The following is a 10,226-nucleotide window of genomic DNA, read 5'->3' on the forward strand; positions in this document are numbered from 1 at the left end:
ATGTGAGCTTCACCTTCTAGTCATGAGAGTCACACTTGTTTATTGTGACAACATCAGAGCAATTTATTTATCTACCAACCCAATACAACACCAACACATCAAACATATCGAGATTGACATTGACTTTGTCGATGACAAAGTTGTCATGGGCTACATACGCATTCTTCATATTTTGTCCTCATCGTAATGTGCAAATATCTTCACGATAGAGCTTCTGTTCTCCCTATTTCTTCACTCTAGATCATTCTCAATGTTCGTTCAAGATCCCACGTTTCAATTACAGGGAGAGGTGGGTGGGTGGGGGTGGGGGGAGGGAGGGGAGGAGGTTAAGATTATGTTGTAAGTATATACTTATTTGTATAGCTTAGCAATATGGACTAAGCCTCTTTAGTGCTGGTTTATGGCCCTATTCGGTCCCTCTGTATGTATTTATGGTTCTCGATAATACAAAGTTATTTTCATGGGAAATTAAAAAATTTCAGTATTGACTCAGTGCATCCTAAAACCTTAAAATTTATAGATACAAATCATACTATATATTATGTGTATGGACAAATGAAAATTGTTGTTATATACTTAGATTGAAGAAAAGTTATGTGATAACAATGATTGAACCTTGTTTAATTTCAAAAAAACGTAAGGCCTTTAGCCTTACCAACTAAGTTAAAAGTTTTTCATTTGACATGTTTAATGGAACTTATTTTATACCGTTTAGATTATCTAGACATCTGTATAGTATTTATCTTTTATGTGGATGATAATTATCTTTTCCTTGAAGTCAGTTAAGTTTGTTATCTTTGGCTCACGTATAAAAGGTCATTCCCCTGTAACTTTTATGTGATATATATAAAAAACAATTGAAAAACTCCTTGATTCATCTCTTCCACTGTCAATTTTATTATGGTATCAGAGCCAACGATCTAGAAGAAACTCTAAAATCCGTCATAGATCATGGCGGGAGACAAACCAACAGGTTCAGGAAAAGAAACCAGTGGGGAGACGATTGATGTCAACTCGCCATACTATATTCACCCGTCTGATTATCCCAAACAGATGCAAGTGAATGATGTCTTGAACGATCACAATTACAACGAATGGAAACAAGAGATGACCAATTTCTTGTTGGCGAAAAACAAGATGAGACTAGTCGACGGAACCATCGAGAAACCAGGAGCCGGATCACCGATGTCTCTTGCATGGGTGAGGGCTGATGCTATGATAAAAGGGTGGCTGACGACTGCAATGGAGCGAGAAATAAGGACCAGCGTGAGGTATGCGAAGACCTCGTCGGAAATATGGAGAGATTTGGAGGAGAACATTGTGGACGGTAAAAACACTCAACCAATGGCACATATGGCAGGTAAAATTGATTCTAATGGCGAATGGGTTGTGGATTCAGGAGCTACTGAACACATCACCCATCGAATCGATTTTTTAGAAAATGTCACTAAAAACCCAAAAGAGACACCTGTTGTCATCCCTAATGGTGAAAAGGTGTCTGTTGAGGGAGAAGGTGTTCATTTTTTGCCCGGTGGTATTAAAATAAATCGTGTTTTACACGTGCCAGATTTCAATTATAACCTTTTGTCGGTTGGGAGACTTACAAATAGCCTCAATTGTGCCGTTACTTTTTTTCCACGATTTTTTGTGATGCAGGATCTGTCAACGAAGCACTTGATTGGTGCGGGTAACTTTTCAGAAGGGTTGTACCGGATGGAGGAGGCAAAGAAGCATCAAGCTCTTATGGTCAATTTTGAAGTTTGGCACAAGCGACTTGGACATCCCTCAAATAAGAAGATTTCTACTTTAGATTTTATTAAAGATGTTTCAAATAAGACTACGAATTGTGATGCCTGTTACAAAGCAAAACACACAAGGCTACCTTTTCCTCTTAGTACAATAAAGACGATTTCTTGTTTCGAATTAATTCACTGTGATTTGTGGGGAAAATATAGAACTCCTTCGTTAAATAAAGCTTTTTATTTTTTAACCATAGTGGATGATTTTAGTCGTGCCGTGTGGACCTTTCTTCTTAAACACAAAGATGAAGCTAGTACATGTGTAATAGACTTTTGCAGGATGATCAAAACCCAGTTTAATAAACAAATAAAACGCATACGTTGCGACAACGGGGGAGAATTTGTATCTAATGCCATGCGAGAATTTTATGCAAAAGAAGGGATGGTTCTTGAAACGTCGTGCCCTTACACTCCACAACAAAATGGAGTTGTGGAGCGCAAGCATCGTCATCTTCTCGAGACAGCGCTAGCTCTCAGGTTTGAGGCAAATTTACCAAAGCATTTTTGGGGAGAGTGTATTTTAACTGCTACTTTTGTCATCAATAGAATGCCATCAAAGGTCTTGAATGGGTTGACACCTTATGAGATTCTTTATGGTCAAAAGCCTAGCTATGATAATATGCGAGTATTTGGATGTTTAGCATACTACCGTAGCACAGAAACTGGCGGAGATAAGTTCGAGCCTCGTGGGAGACCGGGAATATTTGTGGGGTATTTACAAGGTGTTAAAGGCTATAAGATTTATGATTTGGAAAGCCATAAAATTGTCATATCTAGAGACGTTCGTTTTTTGGAGGATACATTTCCCATGAGCAATTTAGATTATAATGTGGAGTCTGAGGAATGTACATTTGAAGCAGGCTACAGGACGCATGAACCCAGCCCAATATACAACAGTGAGCCCATTGTGGAGGAGTCGGCGGATCAACAGGTGACCATTCCGCCTTCGCTGGAGTCGACGCACGAGCCCAATACAGCGACGTCAGCCCATAATGCTGCATCAGTCCAAGATACCTCGCAAGCCCATGATAACGAAACTGACACAGAGTTAAATATTGAAAGTTCTGCCAGCCCAGATAGAACGGCTCACCCCGACAGAATCAAAAATCCACCAGCTCGCTTCAAAGATTACAACGTCACACTGCCCCCATCCGTCAATCACTCACAAAGTACTCCCAATCAAGTCGCTTCCACAGTACATCCTCTCACTAACTATGTTTCATATGAAAAATTTTCTAACTCTCATAAAGCTTTTCTAGTGGCCATTGTGGCACACAATGAGCCCAAAACTTTCAAACAGGCCTCTCGTGATCCGGAATGGAGAATGGCCATGCACAAAGAAATAAAAGCTCTTGAGTTGAATGAAACATGGGCGGTAACATATTTACCAAAAGGTAAACGCGCCATAGATTCCAAATGGGTGTTCAAAATCAAGTACAAGCCTAACGGTGAAGTTGAAAGATACAAAGCAAGGCTCGTGGCTAAGGGCTATACACAAATGGAAGGAGTAGATTTTCACGACACTTTCGCACCTGTGGCTAAATTGGTTACAGTCCGTGTCCTTTTAACAATTGCCATCAAGAATGATTGGATAATTAATCAGCTAGATGTGAATAATGCCTTTCTACACGGAGACCTTGAGGAAGAGGTTTATATGAAAATGCCTCAAGGGTTCGGACAGAAAAATGACAACCGAGTTTGCAGACTCAAAAAGTCCATATATGGACTCAAACAAGCCTCTAGAAATTGGTTCTACAAGTTTACCGCTGCTTTACAAATTCTTGGTTTCGCTCCATCTCATGCGGATCCTTCGTTGTTCACTTTCAAAAGTGGGACTATTTTTGTTGCAGCTTTGATCTATGTTGATGATGTCATTGTTGTGGGCAATGATTGTACAAAAATTGAAGAAACGAAACGATATCTTGATGAACAGTTTAGTATTAAAGATCTTGGGCATCTTAAATACTTTCTCGGCATCGAAGTGGCTCGAACAAAAGAAGGTCTTGTCCTAAGTCAACGCAAGTATTCTATCGATATTCTTGAGGATGCAGGTTTACTTGGTTGTCGTCCTAGCCGGTTCCCTATGGAACAGCATTTAAAATTAGATAAAGGTGATGAAGAAGAGCGTGTGGATGTAAGCAGGTATAGGCGTTTGGTTGGACGATTACTTTATTTACAAGCCACTCGCCCAGAACTTTCTTATTCGGTGAGCATACTTAGTCAATTTGTTGCTGACCCACGACAAAGTCATTGGGATGCTGCCATGCGTGTGCTACGTTATCTAAAGTTTACGTTGGGGCAGGGAATCCTTCTATCTAAAGATGAGGGAGATGATATCATGGCTTATAGTGATTCGGACTGGCTAGGATGTCCGTTCTCGAGGAGGTCAAGAACGGGTTATTTATTGTTGCTGGGTGGCGCTCCTGTTTCTTGGAAGTCAAAGAAACAGTCTGTGGTATCTCGTTCGTCTGCAGAGGCTGAGTACCGAGCTATGGCCACCACAGTTAGTGAAGTGTTGTGGATGCGATGGTTGTTGTCTGAGCTTGGCTTTCCTGTTTCTTCACCTACCAAGCTTTTCTGTGACAATCAGTCTGCTCGCCACATTGCTCATAATCCAGTTTTCCATGAGCGTACCAAACATGTGGAAATGGATTGCTACTTTGTTCGAGAAAGAGTCGATTCTAAAGAGATTGAACCAGTTGCCATTCATACAACAAATCAGTTGGCAGACCTTCTTACTAAACCACTTGGATCTGAAAGACTTCAAGCCTTGGCTGTCAAGTTGGGCATTCGTAATCTACATGCTCCAACTTGAGGGGGAGTAATGGAACTTATTTTATACCGTTTAGATTATCTAGACATCTGTGTAGTATTTATCTTTTATGTGGATGATAATTATCTTTTCCTTGAAGTCAGTTAAGTTTGTTATCTTTGGCTCACGTATAAAAGGTCATTCCCCTGTAACTTTTATGTGATATATATAAAAAACAATTGAAAAACTCCTTGATTCATCTCTTCCACTGTCAATTTTATTAATGTTTAGTCGTTGTAATATAAAAAATATACATACATAAGTATATTATAGGATTCAAAACTGGTTCAGGAACTATTACGAGGCCTTAGGCGGTCGTCTAAGTTGCCCCATCCTTTTGACGAGGCCCTAGGCAGTATTAACTTGATTTTTGAGTGCTATATGTATATGAGAGGATAACTACTATCCTACCTTAATGGTGATATGTTTTTGAAACACTTCATTGAAGTTTTTGCAAGGTTTTATTAGTTTGTTTGATAATTGTACTTATCTTTTTTGATAATTGTACTTTTAAATTAATTGTGAAGCTATGTAAAGTCAAACACTACAGTTGCCGTATTGATGTTGCAAGAAAACGTAGCATTGGGGTCGTTCAATGGATGCTGCAAGAAAACTTAGTATTGGGGTCGTTCGAAAATGATGCAATAAGTTTTATGTGTTTTCCTCGAAATCATGATCTTTTATAGTATTTCTTTTGGTCGTGATATATACTCGAGATTTTATATATAGGTGCAACAATATTGGAATATTAATAAAACAAGTGGTTTAAATTTGTCAACGATCACAATCAACATAACTATATAATTAAATATAAACAATATGGTCCATATGGACCATATCAAAGTACAAGTATAGATATTGATTTGTATTAATGGATGGATTGTAGTTGTACGACTTCAATAGCAAAACATTTAATTCAAAATCTTTGCAAATTGAAAAATACGTACAAAGTAATATATATACACTCTTTTATTAATGTGGCGATTATTTTAAGGTTATTCAGCCTTAAAATCTTGTGTGAACTCTTCTCATATTCATTGAATTTTTTAGAAATTTATCACATTTCAATCTTAAATTGTGTACATAAAAACTACATATTTATATCGATGTTAAATTTCAAAACATTACATGATTGTTAAAAATAAATATTACATAATGACACAATCGTTTGATAACTTCCAAATTAGTACATGATCCGGTTTCTAAAACATTATTAACGTGTTTCTTCTCTCTTTCAATTTCCCAATATTTACTTTCCAATTTCAAATTTTAGTCAATATTTACTTTCCAAATTCATTTTTGTTCATATTATAACCCATATTTGCCAACCCATATGAGCTCTGTAACCCATTCTCTCCAAATCTTTTTAAATTCACAACCCTTCCTTTCTTCTGTTCCCCACTCCAACTTCAAATTTTATTTTATTACTATAATTTAATCCCCATTTTTTAAAGAAAAATATCGAACCTTCATCTTCATATAATCATCTTTTTCTTCTGATTTTTTAGCCTATTCTCTTGCTTCTGGAAAAGGGTATCTAACAAAGCTTTGTTCTTTTATGGTTTAAAATCTTTTCTGAGCATGTGAACTTCGGGTGAAAGGTCACCTTCCTTGGCTCTTTCTAAGTTTTTCTATCTTAAAAGATTCTCAATTTATTTTTCTTCGTTTTAAGTAATGGGGTTTTTTCTCAATTATTTAGAAATTATGATAAAAAAAAACTTATGAGTTAAGTTCATATGGAGCTTGATTATTCAAGTTAGTGTGGAAAATCTTGAAAAAAAGTTGAATCTTTTTGGAGTGTAAACAATAACATGGCATCCTTTAGTCGTTTAGGAATTGGTTTGAGTTTTCTCTTTGGATTTGTCCTCTTAGCTTTTGCCTTAGAGCTCTACTATCTTGTATGGTGGAAGAAGAGAAGACACGATATTGAAAACCAAAACTCTCCTTCTTCTTCTTTTTCCAAATACACCCCTACTCACATCTCCTCTTGTTTCAAAAACCCTAATTCTTCAACAATCCCCGAAACCCAACAGAAAGATTTGCAGAATTCTTCTGATGAGAGTGAGAATCGTGAAAAACAACAAGAGCCCACACAAAAAGATCCGCCATTGAAGGGTTTCGGTGAAGAAAGCATCGATCTTGAACTCATGAGGCTTCATAATTTATGTGGCCCTCCGAGGTTTCTTTTCACAATCAATGAAGAAACCAGTTTGGATATGGAATCAGAAGGTAGAAAGGGTTCAAGAACAGTAAGTTTGAGTGAGCTTCTTCGCACACCAGACACACCAATTTCGTCATCGCCATTGAAGAAGGCCACACAAGGTCCCAATTTGGAAGGTTATATGAATCCATTGTATGATTTTGACTCTAAGGATTTTGATTTCAACAAGATTAGATCTTCACCACCTCCCACGTTCAAATTCTTGAGAGATGCAGAGGAGAAATTACTGAGAAGATTGATGGAATTAGAATCTGAGAAAAGGGCGAGTTTAATCATGAATCAAGATACCGAAGAGAATGAGAAAGTGAAAGATGGTAAATTTGTAATATTGGATGGTAATAAGGGCAAAAATGCAGAAGGGATTCATCATCAAATGTCTACGCCTTCACAGGTACTTCCATTGGCTTCTTCTCCATCAAAAAGAGGATCTGATATTTGATATTATTTTATTTCTTCTTCTTGTTCTTGTGTAATAGTTGAATTTACAGAAGATGTTCACATCCGATTCAACAATTAGGGTTTAGTTTTCAAATATATTTTTATTATGATTTTTTCCAATTTTGAAATTGGAAATTTGATAATCAGAGTAGTTTTGAAATTAAAAAAAAAAGTGTAGCTAAAGCATGAACTTTTTGAGTGGAGTTAGGCTCTACTTAACTTCAAAAACAGAATTCGAATTTAATTAAATTTAAACTGAAAAAATGAGTCAATAAGTTTTATCAATTATAATCATGGTGCCATAATGTTATGCTCACTTGGATTATGATGCATGTTTAAGATTTATTTTTCTCTTGGAAGAAACAGAAAATGTTATAAATTAAAAATAAAATAATATATAAGACAAAAAGTTATAATTGAGTTATAAATGCACTTTGGCAACTTCGATGTTTGTTCTGATCCTACAATTAAGGGTTTGTTTTCCCTTGTTTAATGATGTTGGCACCAACAAAAATACACAGCGTCTAATTTAGGTTCTTAATTAAAAGATTTTGATCAAATTTATAAATCTGTGATCGATGTTCATAGTTCGTGTGTATTAAAAAAAAATTATTTTATATATCTTTGTGAAATTAAATAATAATAATAAGAAGAAGAAGAAATAAAGTAAAATGTAGAAATTGTCTTTGTGGCATGGCATTTTTTTGGAGTGCGTACTTGTGATTTTTGTTTCATAAAATATATTTATGATAGGTCTTTTCACTGATGTTTTTGTTTCTATTCAAAATGAATGAAATGATTTATTTCTGTTAAATGTTTTTTACAATTTGTTTAATATAATTTAAATAAAAATATTATTATTAAATAAAAATAGTCTCAAACCCCCATCCCATCCCAAAAGCTTTTATCACAACTCAATCCAACCCATTTTTTTATTAAAAAACTAAATTCTCTCTTCCATATCAATAACTCAATTAAACTCAATTTTTTACTCCATTAAAAAAGTATAAAAAAGTTAATCATGTTTTTTGGTATCTTTTATTTCTTTTTTACTTAAAATAAAAGACAACTACTAACAAAATTAGATCTAATTACAAAAGTTAATTTAACTCAACTAGTAAATGATGGACACGTGGGGCGATCCTTGGTGAACTTGGATTGTTACTATAGCGTAGGTCGCCAAAAGGAATTAGTTTTGATTTTCTTTTAATTTAAAATTGGTGAGCCTCTCACCCAAATCAATTGAGCATGGAAGAACAGGTCTGAGATCCGAGACCTGACATTAACAAGTACTGAATTGGATGGAAAGTTGATACTGAACACCAAAATGAACACACATTATCAGTAATCTGGTTTCCAATGCTAGCAGTGGTACCAAATCCAAAATTTCGTTATTTTCGAGTACCGTAGACCGTCTCATATTAACATAAATGATGTCGGTTTGGGTCTGGAATTTCACTACTCATGCTCACCCCTAATATTTTTCCTCATAGCAAACGGCTCTGTGGTGATATAACCAAACTTGAATAATAATATTTACTATTGGAAAGATTAACATTTTAGCCTGAAGCAATGGAGAATTCTAACTAAATTGAAGGTTCTTTCGGTGAACCATTCCCCTCGGAAGATCATGTCATCGGTGAATTGAAGGTGTAAAATTTCGGGTTTATTTTTTTCACAAACAGACACAAAGAAAGAGGTTTTTTAGTTTTATTTTTATTTTAGAGAGTTTCAACAACCAACAAAAAGAATAAATAAAAATTGAAGGGTTGCCTTGCCTAACATGTTTTCCCTTAGGGAACTAGGTTGAGGGGTAGCCATTAATCACAATGAGATACGGGCCAAACATAGGTAAACATAGATCCAAGATTGTCATTTCGGTTCGAAGCTTATTTGTTTGATGATGGAATCTAAGTAGTTCCATTTAAGGGATCAAATGCTTTTGGAAAGGTCAATCTTAAAAATAAGCATTTTCTAGATAACATTTTTGGCCTATGTTATGATTTCACTGACAACAATGAAACCGTCCAGGATGTTTTTGCATGTGAATAAGACTGACTTCACTTCTTTGATCTTCGAGTCAATTATATATTTCAACCTTCAAGCCAAAACCTATACAATTAAATTGTAAATACAACCTATTAAACTAATATGTTGAAAGTCGTTAAGGGAAAGATGACCACTTTGTTTAAATGTCTTCATAGTGTTGCCACATCCTAGTCTGGAGGCAAGTTTTGGAGGAAGAATATTGTATATTGTCCATCAATTTCATGACCTCTGCTTTGGATTGCCTACGAGGAACTTGGCGCCAATCTTCGTTGTATGTTACTTAAATGTTAATTAAAGGTAATTATTAGGAAAAAAAATTGTTATATATATATATATATATATATATATATATATATATATATATATATAAATTATTTGTAAACATGATCTATGTTATTATATCCTTAGATAAAGGGATTGTACCATGTTTTTAATGTTTGTGATTTGATAACTACATAAAATATATATTTTCTAGTTGTTATGGCAAATGTAGAGAGAATAAGTCGTGAAATAGCATGAATGATCAAATTTTAAATGATTGTTTAGTCATTTTTATTTACAATGATGTGTGTCTATAGGTTTTTGATGCCATAACATTGATCAATTTCAAAACATGACGACTAGGTGGATTAAGTTGTAACTTTTAATTTAAATTATATTTTTCCAATTTTAAATATAAAAAAACTCTTTGTATTTAATATTTTGAATTTTGACAATGTTTGTACCGCTTATAAGATTCTCGACTACACGACTAGTAATTATAAGTATTTGTTAAAAAATATAAATAAGTTGCTGATAAATGGAAACCATTTAAAAGACTAAATAGTGGTGTGAATGGTCCTAACTCCTAAGGTCCCGTTTGATACGCATCTTTCCAGGTCCAAACAGATCTTTCTGGCTGAATGGA

General features: G+C 35.0%; 2 protein-coding genes across 2 annotated transcripts; both read left to right on the top strand.

Annotated features, from left to right (window-relative positions):
• The first annotated feature begins 863 nt into the window (after positions 1-863).
• On the top strand, positions 864-1,898 carry LOC145135863 (uncharacterized). Its single transcript, XM_079070067.1, has 2 exons — positions 864-1,360; positions 1,657-1,898. Exons 1-2 carry the CDS (start codon positions 952-954, stop codon positions 1,689-1,691), a joined length of 444 nt encoding a protein of 147 aa, XP_078926193.1. The 5' UTR covers positions 864-951; the 3' UTR covers positions 1,692-1,898.
• Positions 1,899-5,952: 4,054 nt separating this feature from the next.
• LOC145135645 (uncharacterized) lies at positions 5,953-9,625 on the top strand. Its single transcript, XM_079069896.1, has 2 exons — positions 5,953-7,223; positions 9,475-9,625. Exons 1-2 carry the CDS (start codon positions 6,423-6,425, stop codon positions 9,601-9,603), a joined length of 930 nt encoding a protein of 309 aa, XP_078926022.1. The 5' UTR covers positions 5,953-6,422; the 3' UTR covers positions 9,604-9,625.
• Positions 9,626-10,226: the final 601 nt, after the last annotated feature.

This window comes from Lactuca virosa, chromosome 9 (assembly GCF_052849685.1).
Source record: "Lactuca virosa cultivar CGN04683 chromosome 9, Lactuca_virosa_CGN04683_v6, whole genome shotgun sequence".
Classification (NCBI taxonomy): Eukaryota; Viridiplantae; Streptophyta; class Magnoliopsida; order Asterales; family Asteraceae; genus Lactuca; species Lactuca virosa.

What these genes read in the sequence shown, in the direction of transcription:
- LOC145135863 (XM_079070067.1), top strand. Translation starts at nt 952, where the DNA reads ATGGCGGGAGACAAACCAACAGGTTCAGGAAAAGAAACCAGTGGGGAG. An exon ending in ACCAATGGCACATATGGCAG is followed by an intron (nt 1,361 to 1,656) that starts GTAAAATTGATT and finishes TTTGTGATGCAG; the next exon opens with GATCTGTCAACGAAGCACTT.
- LOC145135645 (XM_079069896.1), top strand. Translation starts at nt 6,423, where the DNA reads ATGGCATCCTTTAGTCGTTTAGGAATTGGTTTGAGTTTTCTCTTTGGA. An exon ending in AAATGTCTACGCCTTCACAG is followed by an intron (nt 7,224 to 9,474) that starts GTACTTCCATTG and finishes ATGTCTTCATAG; the next exon opens with TGTTGCCACATCCTAGTCTG.